This window comes from Monodelphis domestica, chromosome 1 (assembly GCF_027887165.1).
Source record: "Monodelphis domestica isolate mMonDom1 chromosome 1, mMonDom1.pri, whole genome shotgun sequence".
Lineage (NCBI taxonomy): Eukaryota > Metazoa > Chordata > Mammalia > Didelphimorphia > Didelphidae > Monodelphis > Monodelphis domestica.
Genome location: NC_077227.1, coordinates 649,273,736 through 649,292,874, shown reverse-complemented (window position 1 = coordinate 649,292,874; position 19,139 = coordinate 649,273,736). Strand labels below are relative to the sequence as shown.

The window sequence follows — 19,139 nt, the reverse complement described above, 5'->3', positions numbered from 1 at the left end:
CAGTGAATAGAGAGAAAGCCTGGAGATTGGAAGTCCTGGATTCAAATATGGCCTCAGACACTTCCTAGCTGTTTGACCTTGGGCAAGTCACTTTACCCCATTTGCCTAGCTCTTACTCGTCTTCCACCTTAGCAATAACATTTAGAATCTATTATAAGACAGAAGGTAAGGTTTTTTTCTTTAAGTATGCAAAACACACTTTTGAGTTTAGCTACATTATTGACCTTTTTTCCATCACTTTCTTAAGTCTAGAAATCAACAAAACACTAAATCAAGCCCTAATTTGTAGCATAGGCCAATTTCCACACTCAAAACTTAACAATTTGCTCTCCTGAGCCAGTATGAATTGGCTCTAGCATCCCTTCCATCTCTAAATACTATATTAATCCTGAGCAGTCACCATCATTTGTTGTAATAATATAAACCACTAACAGAGCTTGTCTCATCTTGAAGGGACATCTCTAATGCATCAGGGATTTGTCTTTGTCCCTGTACTGTAAAACTACTTTCCAGTGCTTTGGATGAAGGTATAGATGACATGTCTATCAAATTTCTAACTAAGAGATATAGCCAACCCTCTTTATTTCAGGTTCAATATTCAAAGAGGATCCAACTGACTAGAATGATTGACCAAATCTTATGAGATAAAATTTAAGTACTACATTTGGATTTTTAAAAAATCAACTAAGCAAGTACATAGTGGCTATCATAATAACTAGAAAATAGTTAACATGAAGAAGATCTGAGGATTCTAGTGGACTCCTGACTGAATGAGTCATGACAGCCAAAAAAACTAATATAATCCTAGGTTGCATTAAGAGAATAGTGTCCAGAACAAGGGAGGAGATTATCTTATTGTACTTGCTCTGTTCTGATTGCACCTGGAGTATTCTGTTCAGGTAATAATAATGATAGCTAAAATTTATATATTTCCATAGGGTTTACAAATTTCTTTACATATATTGCCTCATTTGTAGTACTACAAATGTTAATTATCTTCATTTTATGTATGAGGAAACCAAGATTCAGATTGATCAATTGACTTGCCCTTAGTTATTAAGTGTTAGAGATGAGATTTGATCCAGGACTCTTCTGAATCCAAGTCCAGTACTTCCTTCAGTGTACTACATCTCTGCCCACAGTTCTAGAAGCCACATTTTAGAAAGGATAGCAACAAGCGGTTAGGATTACATCTAAGATTCTTGGGAAACTGGAGAACATACCATATGAAGATTGGTTAAGATAATTGAAGATGCTTAGCCTGGGTTAGAAAGGGGACAAGTGTTAAGGGTCTCTTTTTCAGTATTTCAAGGGCTGTCATGCTTAAAGAGAGAGAGACAGGGAGATAGACAGAGACAGAGAGGGAGACAGAGAGAGAGAGAAAGAGCGAGAGAGACAGAAGGAGAGGGGGGGAGACAGATAGAAAGAAACAGAGAGAGGGAAACAGAGAGGGGGGAAAAGGGGAGAGAGACAGACAGACAAACAGACAGACAGACAGAGACAGAGAGAGCAGATTTTTTTTCCTTACTTGATTTCACAGGGTAGAACTTGGAGAACCTAGAGAAATGAGTGGAAATCACTGAGAGGTAGATGTAGCCTCAGTGTTAGGGGAAACTTCCTATCATTTAGAGTTAAAAGGCAGCTTGGAAAAAAGAATGAATACTACATCTAGAGTCAAAGAATGTGAATTCAAATCCTAGCACTGCTGTCTACTCCTTTTGTCTCCTTGGGCACATAACTTCCTCTCATGGACCTCAGTTTCCCCATCTGTAAAATGAGGAAGTTGTTCTAGATGATTTCTTACCATTCTAGATGCTGGGCAATGAAAGCTATAGAGTCCAAGAATCTTTAGTTAAAGAGTTGCTGGATATTAGCATCCTCCCAGTTATGCCCATGCCTCTGATAAAGCATTGACTATGCTATCCATCTCTGCAGGGCCTATGTGTGGGCTATGACAACCACAGGAATACTGCCTCTTCCCATCTTAGTGTTCTTAAAAGTGCCATACTATTCCTGTTTCACAGGCTACATACCCCAATCCTGAGCCAGGGAAAGGCTTGCTATTGATGAAATACAACAATAGATTACACATTACACAAAATATAGACTTAGACTTTAATGGCCTACGCCTGAGTTTTGCTTACTTCTTGCTGCATTCTTCATGATTTACGAAACTTCTAATCCCCATTAGGTATAGTTTTGTTTCATTTTCTCTTGCTAAGTTCTTTCTTTATCTTTCTTATCTGAATATTTAATGAAATAATTCTTTTTTCATATCCTTTTCTTTCCTCTCCTCTCAGAGATCTACTATTTTTCTTTAAAGTCCTTCTTTCTTTCCTTTTTCTTTTTTCCTTCCTTCCTTGTTTTCTTCCTCCTCCCTTCCTCCCTTGCTTCCTTCCTTCTTTCTTTCCTTCTCTCCTTCCTTGCCTCCTTTCTTTCTTTTTTAATTTTTTCTTCTTCCTTCCTTCCATCCTTCCTTTCTTCCTCCCTTCCATTCTTTCTTTCCTCCTTCCTTCCTCCTTTCCAATATTTCTTTCCTTTTCTTCCTTTTTTCCCATAGTTCTTGCCCAATTTATACACTTTTGCTACTACCCAGTTATGTGCCCTGAGTATATTGTTCTTTGTCCTATGTGGCATTTGGAGCAACCAACTGACTACAAAAGAGTTAATTGGTTTAAGTTGAGTGAACTCCCTCTTATTCCATTCTTCCTCACCATGAGCAGCTTTGACAAGGCCACTTTCTGGTGGCATCTAAATCTGGAAGGATTTAGAGCCACTGACTAATTCTTAGTGTCCAGTGTTTGAGGTTTTATGGCTAACTGGAAAGAAGGCTTTAATACTTGTATTATGTTTTAACTTGCTTTCCTTTGGAGGCAGGGAATTGTCAAGTAAGTATTAACAGTCCACTGGAAAAGCTCAGGTTTTCTATGAATTTTCAGTACTAAGTTTTCATGAAGAAAAAGTCCCAAAGGGTAAATACTTATAATTTGCTGAATTTGCTACAATGCAGGTCTCTTCCCCTTGCCCCTCTCATCTTCAGTTTGGAAGCAATATAGCTTTGATCATATGCTTGTGAAAAAAAGAAGAGAAACTTTCTGATATTGCTTTATATTTCAGTTTTTAAATGAATATAAAGGTGAAAACCACATTGAATGCCTTTGTGTGTATATATACATCATGTATATATAAATAGATGGTATTTGTGCTTGTATGCATACTCTTTTCTCTAGATTATATATATGTATATATACACATACATATATATGTACATATATACCCACAGCCTGTGTGTTTCTTGAAAATAAATCATGTGTTTAATAGCCAGTAATTCTTTATGAACCATGCCATAACCATATTGTCCTCTTGCTCTCATCCCAATCCCTGGCTTGCTTTTATCACATACTTAAACATTCTTAGGTAAAAGAGTAAACCCAGGAATTTCATTCTCAAGTTCTACTAAAACAGAAAAAAGAGCAGACATCACGGGAAGGGACAATTCGTGTGAAGAAAGGAAGCGTCTAACTGTGGGAAATGGCCTGCCCCCAGCATCCTGATTTCCCTCAATTTAGTTACCCAGTGACGTGAGCTGGGGATGTAGCTGTGCAGAGAATTGCTTTCTCCCCGTTATTTGGTGATTACTCTAGTACCGTTTGGTCCAATTATCACTGAAGATTATGTAATCTGTTTGGATCGAACGGTTTCATAGAAAATAAAGGTGTCTTGTTTTCCCCAGTGCAAAAAAAAAATTTTTTTAATGCCAAACTGTTCTAGCAGGCAAATTGGCCTACTAGTAAACACTGGGAGTTATTAGGCTAAATTATGAGTTAGATTTGAAAAGAAAACAAAGCATCCATTGTACAAAACTCTCCACAGCATTCAGGAGGATGTAATTATGTTTCTGACAACAACAATTTGTCGACGGCACACACAAAAATAACCAAAGTCCACAGGAGACGTTAGTAACTTCACATAAAGTGTGTGGGAAGCATTGACAAAGCTTCCTTTTTTCTCCCTATTCTGTAGGCGCTTTAGTGCAGAGTTTGCCCAGTGACGCCAGGGTAGGAGCCTTCTGCATTTGTAGACTGGTGCACTCTTTCGTTTCTGTTTTAGTCCTTTGCTGGCATGCTTGAAAAGCATGGTTTGTGCCACACAGGAATGTCTGTTCCCTTAAAAAAATGCTTGTGCATGAATAAAATGATTTGCCAATAATGCTCTAAACTGTACTAAGTTTCTCACTTGGCTTTGTTTGCTGCTTACAAGGGGATCCAGGTAATATTTTCTATTCACATATCTCACGAGCAGTTAAGTGATATATTTCATGCAAAGATAATGGATTGATTTGCCATTAATACCTTTATTCTCTCTATATGGTTGTAGAAGGGAATTTTACAAAATACCTACAGAGGATACAGTATCTTCCCAGGATATTTTAAATGGTTTGCTTTTTAAGGAATTCATAATGGATCCACTGGCTCATCACATTAGAAAATCCATCAATTAGCTTGTGTGAAATTTTATCTTCCAACGGATGAGTAAAATAACTTTTGAGGAGTGCAAACAAATAGTTTGACTTTGTCCATAAACGTGTGATGTGGGCTAGGGCATGAGTTAACCGATCTTTTGGGTTTTTAGCAAATTTGGGGAATGACTTGAACACCTTTTTTGAGCCAAAATTTTCACCTACATGTCCTAACAATGAACTTCCTACAGGAAGGACACAGATAATGAGTTATAAGACTTTTTATTTGAAGAAGCAAATTTGGGTCTCTTATCAGGCATATTTTTGTAGAGTGAAGTTATCTGCATGCCATAAAAATTTCTGTGACTATTCAGGACTATTCAAAAAAATATCCTATTTGCCCTTTTGGATAATTAGAATTTTTATGTGTGTTCTACAAATACTAGGACCTCAGAATTCCAGTGACTGCGCCCCAGTTGAACCTATGACATTATCCTTAAAATAAGTGTTTAAGGATAGAAATTGGGGTTTTGAAACTTCCTGAAAACAAGGTATATGTCCTTGTCCTTGTATTGATTCATAGCTAGTAGTAGGTAATGGAAAACTGTGGTTTCTTCTCCAACATGTTCTACTAAAAGAAAACCAGGGTCTCTCCATGACCAATCCATTCCTTAGTTTCAAATCAAAAGCATTTGGAGATTGCATTTACTCATTCTGGCTTCTCTGATATACTATCTGGTCTTCAAGAAGTAAGGAACAGGGGGCAGCTGGGTGACCCAGATGATTGAGAGCCCAGGCCTAGAGATGGGAGGTCCTGGGTTCAAGTCTGACCTCAGATACTTCTTAGCTATGTGACCCTGGATAAATCATTTAACTCCCATTGCCTAGCCCTTACCGCTCTTCTGCCTAGGAACTAATACATAGTATTGATTCCAAGAAGGAAGGTAAGGGTTAAAAAAAAAAGAAGTAAGAAACCTAGGTTATCTCAAGAAATCTCATTTTAAAGTTATTAGTTTAGATGTGGGGAGATCATTCAGATCTATGTTGCTACCACTAACATTGTCTTAAGTTAATCCTACCATGCAAAAAGGAAATCTAACATGACAGAAAGAGAAAAGGGAAATGAATTGGACAAGTGGACTTGAAAGACCACATCTGGTCACATACACTGATCCTGAATGTGAAGATTTCTACAATCCTTTGCTAATCACAGTTTTTATCTTGGCCAATGTCTATTTCAGGCCACCAGTTAGCAGGGCAGCTCCCCAGCCAGAGAAACTACAGAAGAATAACATCACCAAAAAAAAGAAACTGGTGGAGGTGAGGAGCTTCCAATTGTTTTGCTCATCATTTGATATATGATGGGTGGGGGTTGTTTTGTTTTGCTTTTTGCTTCATAGACACTTTATTCTTTTGGAGGAAGCTCTGGCCACAGATCCAGCTTGAGTGGCAGTCAGAGCAGGGAGGGTGCAGCCCCCCAGGAAGCCTTGCTTTCACCTTTCCTAGGCTCTATTTCTTCCCCTCCCGGATGAGGTGAGAACTCCATCCCAAGGAAGGCCCATTGCCTGATCAAGGCCCTTCCTCTGGATTCCATATCCTGGAAGAGAGCTGGGAGGAGAGGAGGAGTCTCTGGCTGGATCCAGCCAGGTTCTGCCACCTTGGCTCTTCCCTAGCTCATGCCCTTTCCTTGTGGGAACATCCAGGCAAACAGCCTGTGTTTCTGAGGCAGAGACAGAGATAGGAGGGAGATAGAGAAGAAAAACACTGAGGGGGGAGATGGAAATTTGATATATACACCCAAGGCAGAACAGAGAAGTCTCAAGAGACAGAAAGCCACAGAGAATTAGAGCTATGGTATTGCTTGTCTGCATGGACAAGCTCCAAAGAAGATGCTCTATACCTGTAACCATAGCTACTGTCCTTTAAAATGAAAATGTGTCTAGAAGATTCAGGGCAAGTTCTCAGTTGCAAAAACCAAGATGGCATATACAGTATCTTTCTGCTCTGTTTGTCAGAATCATCTGAACACACTTTTAAGTTCATGCCAGGGCTCCATTTATTTAAAGATTGTGTGTATTTTATTGACATAAAACTTTGAATTAGACTGCATAGGAAATTAAATCAGTTTGCTGATTTAATGAAAGGACCAGGAGGAAACTTTGGTTTATTTAAAAAACTGAGAATACATTTTGTACTTTTAATTAACAGACTATAGGATTGTAGATGGCAAAATAGAATGCTTCATCTCATCCTAAACCATTGAAAAATTAACTTTACTGATTAATGAACATTACTCAGATGATTCTTGATGTAATCTTGTGTTTCACTTAACATTATTTTATTCTTCTATTCCCTAGTACTTTCTGTTTACTTTTTGTTGTTGTTGTTCATAAATATAGGAGCTGGCTTTAGATCATGTATTTGGCTATCGAGGATTTGATTGTCGTAATAACCTGCATTACCTTAATGATGGTGCTGATATCATCTTCCACACTGCAGCAGCAGGCATAGTTCAGAATCTTTCCACAGGTAATGAAAGATGAAGCACAGTCTTGGAAATTTAGAATTTACTAAGAGGGCAGGCTTTCATGATGCAAAAGCAGGCATCATTTTCAAGGATATCCTTACACACTTCCGCCTCACCTTTTTTTTTTTGGTTGTCATGGGAATTTGACCAACTACCCCTTTGCCAAGTTCATCCACCAACTTTCTCTTGAAACATACTCAGAGCTATCTTCCCAGTATTGAATCAGCCTCTTTCTTTCCGCCTTCAGTTTCAGTCCAAGTGAACTCTTGCTACAGTTCCCAGGAGGCAGGGTAATGGTTCTTTTGTAATACTTGAGAGTATCATGCTCAAGGCAGTTGGGCCAAGGGTAATAGTGTCAGAGGAAAAGAGAAGATTATGTGAAGGACAAGATTTTCTCATTTCTAAAAAAGAATGATCTCTTTGAGTAAAACAAAAGTTCCCGTTTATTTCATAATTGTCATTTTTGAGGTTAAGTATATTCAGTAGAATGGCAGATCTTAGAACTTTATCTTTAAAGACCACCTAGTCTAAGCCCCTCATTTACATATGTGGAAATTGAGACACAGAGAGGTTGTGACTTGCCTAAGATCCCATGATCAACTGACATCAATGCAGAGCCTAGAACTCTAATTCTATGGATTGACTCCAGTGCTCCCTTCACCATATTGCCTTCTAAGCAATAAGGAAGAATTAATTAGCTGCAGTCAACTGACTTTTTCCTCTTCTATCATTTCTCTTGGGATGCATATTTTTATATCTAGAAAATGATAAATGAAAGTATAAGTTTTAATAGATGCAGGAAAAGCCTTCGACAAAATACAACACTCATTCCTATTGAAAACACTAGAAAGTATAGGAATAGAAGGGCCTTTCCTAAGAATAATAAACAGCATATATCTAAAACCATCAGCAAACATCATCTGCAATGGGGATAAACTAGAAGCCTTCCCAATAAAATCAGGAGTGAAACAAGGATGCCCATTATCACCTCTATTATTTAACATTGTACTAGAAACACTAGCAGTAGCAATTAGAGAAGATAAAGGAATTGAAGGTATTAAAATTGGCAGTGAGGAGACCAAGCTGTCACTCTTTGCAGATGATATGATGGTCCACTTAAAAGATCCTAAAGAATCAACTAAAAAGCAAGTTGAAATAATCAACAACTTTAGCAAAGTTGCAGGATACAAAATAAACCCACATAAGTCATCAGAATTTCTATATATCTCCAACACATCTCAGCAGAATTAGAAAGAGAAATTACATTTAAAATAACCCTAGACAATATAAAATACTTTGGAATCTATCTGCTGAGACAAACACAGGAACTATATGAAGACAACTACAAAACACTCTCCACACAATTAAAACTAGACCTAAACAATTGAAAAAACATTGATTGCTCATGGGTAGGACAAGCTAACATAATAAAAATGACAATCCTACCCAAATTAATGCACTTATTTAGTTCCATACCCATTGAACTACCAAAAAAGTTTTTTACTGAATTAGAAAAAACCATAACAAAGTTCATTTGTAAGAACAAAAGATCAAGGATATCCAGGGAAATCATGAAAAAAAAAATGCAAAGGAAGGAGGCCTTGCAGTCCCAGATCACAAACTATACTATAAAGCAGTGGTTATCAAAACAATTTGGTACTGGCTAAGAGACAGAAAAGAGAATCAGTGGAATAGACTTGGGGTAAGTGACCTCATCAAGACAGTATATGATAAACCCAAAGATCCCAGCTTTGGGGACCAAAATCCACTATTTGATAAAAGCTGCTGGGAAAATTAGAAGTCAGTATGGGAGAGATTAGGTTTGGATCAACATCTCACACCATACACCAAGATAAACTCATAATGGGTGAATGACTTGAATATAAAGAAGGAAACTATAAGCAAATTAGGTGAACACAGAATAGTATACTTGTCAGAGCTTTGGGAAAGGAAAGACTTGAAAACCAAACAAAAGCTAGGAAAAAATCACAAAATACAAAATCAATAATTTTGATTATATCAAATTAAAAAGGATTTGTTCAAACAAAACCAATGCAACCAAAATCAGAAGGGAAGCAATAAATTGGGAGACAATCTTCATAACAAAAACCTCTGACAAAGATCTAATTACTCAAATTTATAAAGAGCTAAACCAGTTGTACAAAAAATCAAGCCATTCTCCAATTGATAAATGGGCAAGGGACAAGAATAGGTAATTTTCAGTTAAAGAAATCAAAACTATTAATAAGCACATGAAAAAGTGTTCTAAATCTCTTATAATCAGAGAAATGCAAATCAAAATAACTCTGAGGTATCATCCCACACCTAGCAGATTGGCTAACATGACAGCAAAGGAAAATAATGAATGCTGGAGGGGATGTGGCAAAGTAGAGACACCAATTCATTGCTGGTGGAGTTGTGAGTTGATCCAACCATTCTGGAGGGCAATTTGGAACTATGCCCAAAGGGCGATAAAAGAATGTCTGCCCTTTGATCCAGCAATACCACTGCTGGGTTTGTATCCCAAAGAGATAATAAGGAAAAAGACTTGTACAAGAATATTCATTCTTTTTGGTGGTAAAAAATTGGAAAATGAGGGGATGCCCTTCAACTGGGGAATGGCTGAACAAATTGTGGTATATGTTGGTGATGGAATACTATTGTGCTCAAAGGAATAATCAAGTGGAGGAATTCCATGGAGACTGGAACAACCTCCAGGAATTGATGCAGAGTGAAAGGAGCAGAACCAGGAGAACATTGTACACAGAGACTGATACACTGTGGTACAATCGATTGTAATGGACTTCTCTACTAGCAGCAATGCAGTGATCCTGAACAACTCAGAGGGATCTAAGAGAAAGAACACTATCCACATTCAGAGGAAAAACTGTGGGAGTAGAAACACAGAAGAAAAACAACTGCTTGATCACATGGGTCAAGGGTATATGGCTGGGGAGGTAGACTCTAAATGAATATCCTAATGCAAACACCAACAACATGGAAATAGGTTTTGATCAAGGACACATGTAATACCTAATGAAATTGTGCGTTGTCTACGGGAAGGGTGGGGATAGGGGAGGGAGGGAAGTAATATGATTCTTGTAACCAAGGAATATTGTTCTAAATTGACTAAATAATTTTTAAAAGAAAAAAGAAAAAAAAGGAAGAGGAAAAAATCAGTACCACCAATCAATACACTGAAAAAGAATGAAAACACACACAACATGCAACATCCATGGACAAAGAATGAGGCTGGAAGCATTCTCTCAAATCTCCTTTTTTTTTTCCAAACCAGGCTTGGTGTAATATTTATTAGGAAAGATGGGGAAATTGAAAAAACAGGAGATAAGGGACAACATTTTCTTAAATTTCCCATTTTTACATTTTTTACAAAGTCACTTCTAATGATACCAAAAATATCTTTTGGAAATAGTTCTAAAAAGGTTTTCTGTGTTGCTAGTAAGATTTCCCTTTTCTTTTATTTTAGGAAGCCAGAGTTTTTACCTGGAACACACTGATGACATTCTCTGTTTGACTGTAAACCAACACCCTAAGTATAAAAATGTGGTAGCCACCAGCCAGATAGGTAAGAGGTTTTCTGTATTAACTAAGAAATTACATATTCCCAAATGATCAGGCACACTGATTTATTGGAAATGATGGGAGTTTTTTCATTTCATATGTGGAATCTGGGTCATTATCACCCTCCCCCCCCCCTTATTACTCTTTCCTTGTTAATGTGGTTATTGATTTTGGACATTTTACTTAAGTGTGTCTCCTTGGTTGGTGATTTGAAGGATCCACAATAAATCTATTCCTTCTTATCCAAAGGATATAGGCGGAGTATTTCTCAGCCCCCATCCAAATAGACCCAAGTTATGAAATGAAAGGTCGATGAGACCTTTGAGAATTATGAAATTGTACTCAGCAATTGTGATATAGTTATAATACGCTATTTGCTAGAGCGAGCCAGTGTGGGAGTTTGGGTCTGAATCTCCCCAAATCAGTGTTCCTGACACAACTGTGCCCCAGAGACCCATCAACTCCAAATGTGGACCTGACACACTCACATTTGTTCTAAGTTTTGGTTTTTTTTTCCACTTGGTCGTTTCAAAGATAATGTTTTTAGCTTAGCTCACCACAATGCCTGCTTGTTTTCATTGAGCTCATGTCCATTTTACAATTTAATTTTTTGCCTTCTGATGCTGGTGTTGAGTGCTTCAGTATTAGAAATATGACTTATTTTAGCTATTGTTCTCCCTTGGTGCTTCCTCATTGCCATTGCTCACACACTGCAGGTGATATTGTGGAATTCCCAGGTAAGGCTGCTTCATCTGTGAGTAGTTGTCACCTACACAGCCAACTCCCGTCAGCGTTTCGTGTCAGCTGGTTGTATCAAGATGAACTGCAGATACAAACCATGCACCATCCCAGACTGTTTCTTTGTATGAAATCCTCCATGAATGTCTGTCAGCTACATAGTATCTGTCCTTCCATGAGCAATAGATGTTTTCCCATTTTCTGCTCATATTTAATAGCTGTTGACTTCTCACCCCTAATCGGGAATTTTAATTGCCCCTAAGTTAGTCTCTCTTTTTTTTTTAACATAAATTTAAACCAACTGGTGACCTGAGCACCCTTCAACCTTAATTCCTTGTTGTATTTCTCTTCGATATTCAGGAACGACCCCTTCGATTCACATATGGGATGCCATGAGCAAGCAGACGCTTTCCATGCTTCGATGCTTCCATGCAAAAGGGGTTAATTATATCAATTTCAGTGCTACTGGCAAGCTCCTGGTATCGGTAGGAGTAGACCCGGAGCATACAATCACAGTGTGGCGATGGCAAGAAGGTAAAGTAAAGGAACTCCACGTGAGGAAGACTTTCTGTTTCTATTTCCTGGATAAGAAGAACCAGAGGGAGAAAGCAGTGATCTCAAGGCCACACAGCAAAATAAGGCCAAAGGCAAAAGTAAAGAAAATAACCATCTTGGTCTCTTTTAGCTCCAACGCAAGCTTAAATTTTAAAAAATTAGACTTCAGATCTGATTCTAGTTAGACACATCTGCTTTGGGATTCTGAAGAAGTCACTTAAGCTCACTCAGTCACAATTTTCTCATCTATAAAATGGGGATAATAATAATATTTAACTCCCAGGATGTTACTGTAATAAACAAACCGTAATATAATAGCTAACAAAAGCATTATGTAAATGTTAGCTATTATCATTATTATTAGCTAGCTACTATTATTTATATTATTATGTTTATAATTTTAATATATTATACTTATTATTATAATATATCATATTTGATATGATGTATTATATCTTAATATAATATATAATTATATATTACATATACTTTAATATAATATATTATATTATATATGCTTTAATATAATATATAATTATATATTATATTATAATTATAATATACTATATTTGTTTTATTTTATTTATATTATTATCTATTATGTTACATTATTTATACAGTACTCTGAAATATTGTATAAATAATAGTTACTTATTATTTACTTATTTTGGTGTTGTTGTTTATTGGATATTAATTATTATTGATTGATTATTAATTATTATCAGAATGGTTTCAGGGCAGCTAGTTAGCATAACAGAGAGAGTGCTGGCCTGGAGTCTAGAAGACCTGAGTTCAAATCCAATCTCTTATATTTACTAGTTGTGAGACCCTACGCAAGTCACTTAATTTTGGTTTGCTTTGGTTTCCTCTGTTATAAAGTAGGGATAATAATAGCACCTACCTCTTAGTATCATTATAAAGATCAAATGAAAGATCTGTAAAGTACTTTTAACACAGTGCCTGGCTTGTAGTAAGGGTTATATAAATGTATATATATTTATTTTATATATTTATATATAAATATAATAATATTATGCATGAAATTGCTTTTCCTCTTCAGATAAGTTAGATCTGTGGCCTTTTTGTTATAAGGGAAGAGTGCAACATATGCTATTATTAGTAGCACAACAATGAATGGTGCAGGAGGTCTTGATGTTCTTGAAAAGATTCCCTTCACTGCCAGGTTAAAAACCTAAAAGCCACAGAAGGCGAGATTTTCTTAAGAAAGAGAGATACGGGTAAAAGGGGGTTTAGCTGGCATTTCTCATTAATGCAGGTGCCAAAGTTGCCAGCCGAGGCGGCCACCTGGAGCGAATATTTGTGGTCGAGTTCCGCCCGGACTCTGACACACAATTCGTGTCCGTGGGGGTCAAGCATATGAAGTTCTGGACACTGGCTGGCAGTGCCTTGCTCTACAAGAAAGGAGTCATTGGATCCATGGAAGGTGCCAAAATGCAGACCATGCTCTCTGTGGCTTTTGGTGCTGTAAGTACAAACGCAGCCCTCTTGGGGTGGGGGGTTCAAAGCCAGCCCTGTAAACAGGAGACACCCCCCAGCCTCCTGCTAATACTTCTGCCACACAGAAATGTCTGCCCAGGGCAGTGGGATTTTTTCCATTGACCTCTGCTTCCAAACCTGTGCCAGGGGCACAAAGGAAAAAGGACTGGCCTTGGAGTCAGGCGACCTGGGTTCAAGGATCACCCTGACACAACCCGTGTGATGATGCAACCTCACCGGAAGGGGGGTGAGACGGGATGTCCTCCGAGGTCTCTTCCTACTTTAGATGTATGAAAAGGGTGCTTCTGGGTGGCTACATCCTAACAAACTCTGCTGCTTACACTCTTCAAGCTAGCCATGAAGACGGGTACCAAAAGATACACTGGGAAAACCATTTCCCCCTTTGCGCCATGATTGACTTCATTCCTGGCCCTTTGGAATATTTCACCTGCCCTGAATCAGCCTTTTCCACCCCGATGGGGATTTAATACAGCTGATATTTTTATTAGACATACATGAGATTAGTGGTGCTTCGTCTCTGATTGTGGGAAATTTCTTGAGGCTCGTGGGGTGAATTAAAGAACACCCAAAGAAAATACTGGCTCTCGAGATGGCTTTCCCCTGCCCTGCAGTATGGGGTCTGAGTTTCTTCCCTTCCTGTCAGTTGATAGATGCTTATGGGATGAAAATTCATTTTAATGGGAAAAGATCATTAGGAAGGTAAACAGTGAAATGATAGTCCAAGCAAACAGAAAGGATTTCTGGGTTATCCAGGGCTCGGGATGATCTGGACCCATGACTTATTTGCTCTTATTATGAGATACTCAAGAGTTGATTTTTTTTTCTTTTGCATTTGCTTATAAATAGTTCTGGTTTGTTACTGATGCTGAGTGGATGAGGAAAGTGTCTGTTCAAGGCACCATGACCATTTCTGGTGTTGGACATTGTTCGTTTGTTTTGAATTCCAGAACAACCTCACTTTCACTGGGGCCATAAATGGAGATGTCTATGTGTGGAAGGACCACTTTCTTATTAGGCTGGTGGCCAAAGCTCACACAGGCCCCGTCTTTACAATGTACACAACTCTTCGAGATGGACTCATAGTCACTGGTGGAAAGGAGAGACCGTGAGCTATTTTGTTTCATATTCTATCATTTCTGCCCATCCCTGGGAGGTGGGTTGCCAATAGCTTCTCTTCCTCAGAAGTGTGGAAGGATGGTTGCATACGAATTCTCCTAGGTCTCATGTTTAGGAAGGATATCTGTTGCTGCTACTCTCCAAGAGGTCCTTAGATCCATTGAACCATGATAATGGACACTTTGGTTTTAGAAACCCCAGATGTAGACGGCTGAGTGAATAGCAGAGTATCTCATTTAAAAGAACCCTGAAAGGCATTGGGGAGTCCTAAGCAAATAAAATTTCTGTGGTGTTTCCAACGTGCTCCCCACTGGAGGGGAAGAAGCATCCTAAAGAAGCAAGACTTTCAGGAGAGGCCAGAATCAAATTTTGCAGATCACATTTTTCTCTTCTTTCAAAATAACAGACTATCACTGCTTAAAGTCAGAAGTCTTGAGTTCAAGCCAGATTCACTGGAGTGCAGAATTGTATCTTACCTTGCAGAGAAGTAGAAGAGGACTAAGAAACAGGATAGTGGGGAGGGGAGTAATACAAGGGAGAGAGGTTGAGGAGGGAAGTGATCCAAGGCACTATAGTAGGAGGGGAATAAGAAAGGAGGTGATTGAAGGTGAGGAATATAAGAGAGGGGGGAAAGGGGATGGACTAAAAGAAGAAGACTTGAGTTCAAATCCTGCCATAGACACTTACATGGTCACTTGAAAGGGACATGGCAAAGTAGAACCCACAGAAAAACTTGACAGTATTTTTTTAGACATGCTGATCCTTATCAAAGACCAATTTATTAAAAACTGATTGTAGACTTGCTGAAATGATTCGTAAGGGTTGTGGAAAGTGGAGTGGGGAGAGAGGCTTATTCTCACGCTGCCTGCTCCCCTCTTTTAGGACCAAAGAAGGAGGAGCTGTGAAACTGTGGGACCAGGAGATGAAACGCTGCCGAGCATTTCAGCTAGAGACTGGGCAACTGGTAGAATGTGTGCGCTCAGTCTGTAGAGGCAAAGTAAGTGGAGACCAAAGGAGCACCATCACCCAGCCTTTCCTTTCCCCCCCCCCATCACCCCACTCCACCCCAGGTCCTCCCACTGAGCTAGGAAAGAAGCCAGGACTAAGCAAAGAGCAGCCATACTTGGGGACCAGAGCTTGACCTCACCCAAACCCAGCTGGTACTGAATCCAACACCCTTAACTCAGCATTGGAAGATGCCTGTAACATACAAAGAGGTTTGGGGCTCTCCATCTCCAAGAGAGACGTATGCTGTTCTCATGGGCAAACAGAGATTTAATGGAAAATTGGGGAAATGTGGCTGAGCTTCACAAAACTCTCATAATGAGCAAATCCATCATATTAGCTACAGATGGGTCTGATATGAGGCAGAAATGAAAGACAAGAAAATATCGAGATTTTTCTCTAAGTGTTTACGGGACTACAGGATCTCTGAGCTAAAAAGGACCTGACGAGCCCAATTCCCTCATTTACGAACAAGAGACTATGAGACCCTCGAAGATGAAGAGACGCCACCAAGAACATATGGCAAAGTAGTGGCAGAATACCCGAGTGCTCCTGGCTGCCAGCGCAGGGTGCTTCCCATTTCTGTATTTCTGAATTTCTAAGCAGTCATGATTTTGCCTTGAGGCAAATGCAGGGGTTGATTTTAACCTCAATTTTACCACATATACATCATCATCAACAACAATTTAGCTTGGCTTAATGGGAAAATTTGATAAAAAGTTGATAAAATTAGGAACTGGCTCTTTGATCGACTGTACGTGGGCCTTCCAGGCCAAGGGGGTATTTGGCCAGAGTTTCTCCGGCCAAGGGAAATTTCAAGAACTTGATTAAGAAAGATGGTTTAGGGAAAAGGAGGGCTATGTTTATAATAGGTAAGACCAAAAAAAAAAAGGTAAATTAGTGTCAAAAGTCTGGACTGATGATATTTTAGAATAGCAAAAAATGGCTATGATGGTAGTGGTAGTCAGTTGAATTAGCTTCCAAACACAACTTGACTTTTAACTATGGTTGTCCACTAAATTGGACAACTAGATGGTTCAGTGGATGCTGGACTTGGAGTCAAGAAGTCTCAGTTTCCCCAAGTTCAAATTTGGTCTCAGATACTTACTGAGCTGGGTGACTTTGGGCAAGTTACTTAACCTTGTTTGCCTCAGTTCCTCATTGTAAAAAAATGAGAAGGTAAAGATAATGGCAAAATACCCCAGTATCTTTGAGAAGAAACCCTCAAATGGGGTCCCAAAGGGTTGGACATGATTGAAATGACTGAACAACTCAACTATGTTGAGCATCCACTATATGCAAATCCCCAAACTAGACAGTCAAAGAATCATTTACACTAGGATCCCAGCCTTGTCTTTTCCCCTTTTAAAAATATTTTATTTTTCCCCATTACATATAAAAATAATTTTTAATATTCATTTTTTTTAAGTTTTGGGTTCCAAATTCTCCTCCTTCTTCTGACCCTCACTCCTTCTCTGCCCAACCCCTTCCCTGAGATGGTAAGCAATCTGTTATAGATTTTATATGTATAATGTAAAAAGTTTCCATATTAGTCATTTTGTGGAAGAGAGCTCATATTTTTTTTTAAAGGAAGAAAATTAACTTAGTGTGTCTTAGTCTGTATTCAGGTTCCATTAGTTCTTTCTTGGAGGGCAAATCTGTCTTGTCTTTTCTCATAGAAAACTCCCTAAAGATTATAATAGGGGGCAGCTGGGTGGCTCAGTGGATTGAGAGCCAGTCCTAGAGATGGGAGGTCCTAGGTTCAAATCTGACCTCAGCCACTTCCCAGCTGTGTGACCCTGGGCAAGTCACTTGACCCCCATTGCCTAGCCCTTACCACTCTTCTGCCTTGGAGCCAATACACAGTATTGACTCCAAGACGGAAGGTAAGGGTTTAAAAAAAAAAAAAAGATTATAATAGTATCCTCCTTTGTCCTTGGCACAGTGAATCCATTAGCAGACTGAAGACACTCACAAATATAGTCCTACATCACCGTCCCAGACTCCTTAGTTGGTCATTTGAAACTTCACAACCTCGGTCCAATCCCGTTTTCCCTCTACTCTTTTATGGACTCTGTGATCCCGTAATCACGCGTTGTCAGAGTTGGAAGGAAGTTCAGTGGCCATCCCTTCAGCTCACTCAGAAAAGGAAAATTCCATCCACATTTGCTTACAGACCTCCCACGAGAGGGAAGCGACTACCTTCTGAGGCAGCATATTTCAAGCTGGATAACACAGATGGTTAGAAAGTTTTTCCTTATATCAAACTTTAAATCTAGATACACTTTAACAACACCTTCTGCTTACACCCCCACTACATTGCCGGTGAGGAATGCTATGGAAAGAGGAAATTAGGTGGCACGATGTATTCTTGATGAGTTCTTTGTGACTGCTGCTTCTTTTTCTAGGTTCTAATGACTATTTCCTTAAACAAAACATTCTAGAATTATGCCAGAAATAAAAGTCAAGGTTGTTAGCCTATAGTTTGAAGATGATCTCTTCTGTTTTTTTTAAATCTGGGCAATGTTCACCTTTCTCCAGCCTGCTAGCACCTCCCCTCTTCTGCATTGTCTTTCAAAAATAATGGACCATGATATTCACTTTTCTCAGTACTCATCAGGGACAATGAAGGATTCTCTTATGAAGATCTTACTAAAATTAGCTGTCAGCTCCCTCTTACTAACCCTATGATTTTCTTAATGGAAGAGAGAATAGAAGCAAAACGGGTTTAAATCCTAACCCTGGCACGTACTGAGTGACACTGGAGTAGTCACTTAGCTCCTCCAGGGATGCAGCTGGGTGCCACAGTGAATAGAGACCTGGAGTCAAGAAGAGCTGAGTGCAAATCCAGCCTTGGACACTTGTTACCTGTACGAGCCTTGGCAAGTTATTTAACTTTTGTTTGCCACCATTTCCTCCTCTATAAAATGGGGATAATAATAGCACCTACTTCTCAGGGTTGTTATAAGGATAAAATAATGTAATGTTTGCAAAGCACTTTGCAAAACCTTAAGGTACTATCAATGCCAGCTAATAATTAATCATTTTAGACCAGAAGATCCTTCCTAAACTTTCTCTGAACCCTTTGAAATCTACTGTCACAAAATCTAATGTATATATCAGGTGGTTTCCACCCTTCCCTATCAAAATCTCTAAGATGATGTGATCACTTCCTCTCAAGGTCCCCACTATTTCTACTCCAGCAACCAGTTTCTTCTTGGTGAGAATTGGGTACCGAAGGCACATCCTTTGGCTTCTCTGCCTTTTGAAGGACAATATTTTAACCAAATGGCTCTAATCATGATGTTCTGAATTCATTGACTCCTTTTCAGACCATCTCCCACTAAACTGTTCTTTCCCTCCACCACTCTTCTATTAAAATATCCATATTCCAAACCCAATTCCAGTGCCACTTCCTCTCTAAAGTTAACCTCCGGGGCACAGCTGGGCAGCTCAGTGAATTGAGAACCAGGCCTAGAGATGGGAGATCCTGGGTTCAAATCTGGCCTCAGACACTTCCTAGCTGTGTGACCCTGGGCAAGTCACTTAACCCCCACTCTTCTGCCTTGGAACCAATCAATACACAGTATTGATTTCAAGATGGAAGGTAAGGGTCTAAAAATAAATTAATAAACAAAA

At 38.9% G+C, this 19,139-nt stretch overlaps 1 protein-coding gene across 1 annotated transcript in view; it reads left to right on the top strand.

Moving 5' to 3' along the window:
- Positions 1 to 19,139, top strand: part of EML6 (EMAP like 6) — a 336,902-nt gene that overhangs the window by 308,234 nt on the left and 9,529 nt on the right. Inside the window, exons 29-35 of the mRNA XM_001375291.5 lie at positions 5,701 to 5,779; positions 6,859 to 6,988; positions 10,474 to 10,572; positions 11,667 to 11,840; positions 13,138 to 13,346; positions 14,327 to 14,484; positions 15,378 to 15,492. Coding sequence (XP_001375328.2) covers positions 5,701 to 5,779; positions 6,859 to 6,988; positions 10,474 to 10,572; positions 11,667 to 11,840; positions 13,138 to 13,346; positions 14,327 to 14,484; positions 15,378 to 15,492 — 964 coding nt within the window. The remainder of the gene's footprint in view (positions 1 to 5,700; positions 5,780 to 6,858; positions 6,989 to 10,473; positions 10,573 to 11,666; positions 11,841 to 13,137; positions 13,347 to 14,326; positions 14,485 to 15,377; positions 15,493 to 19,139) is intronic.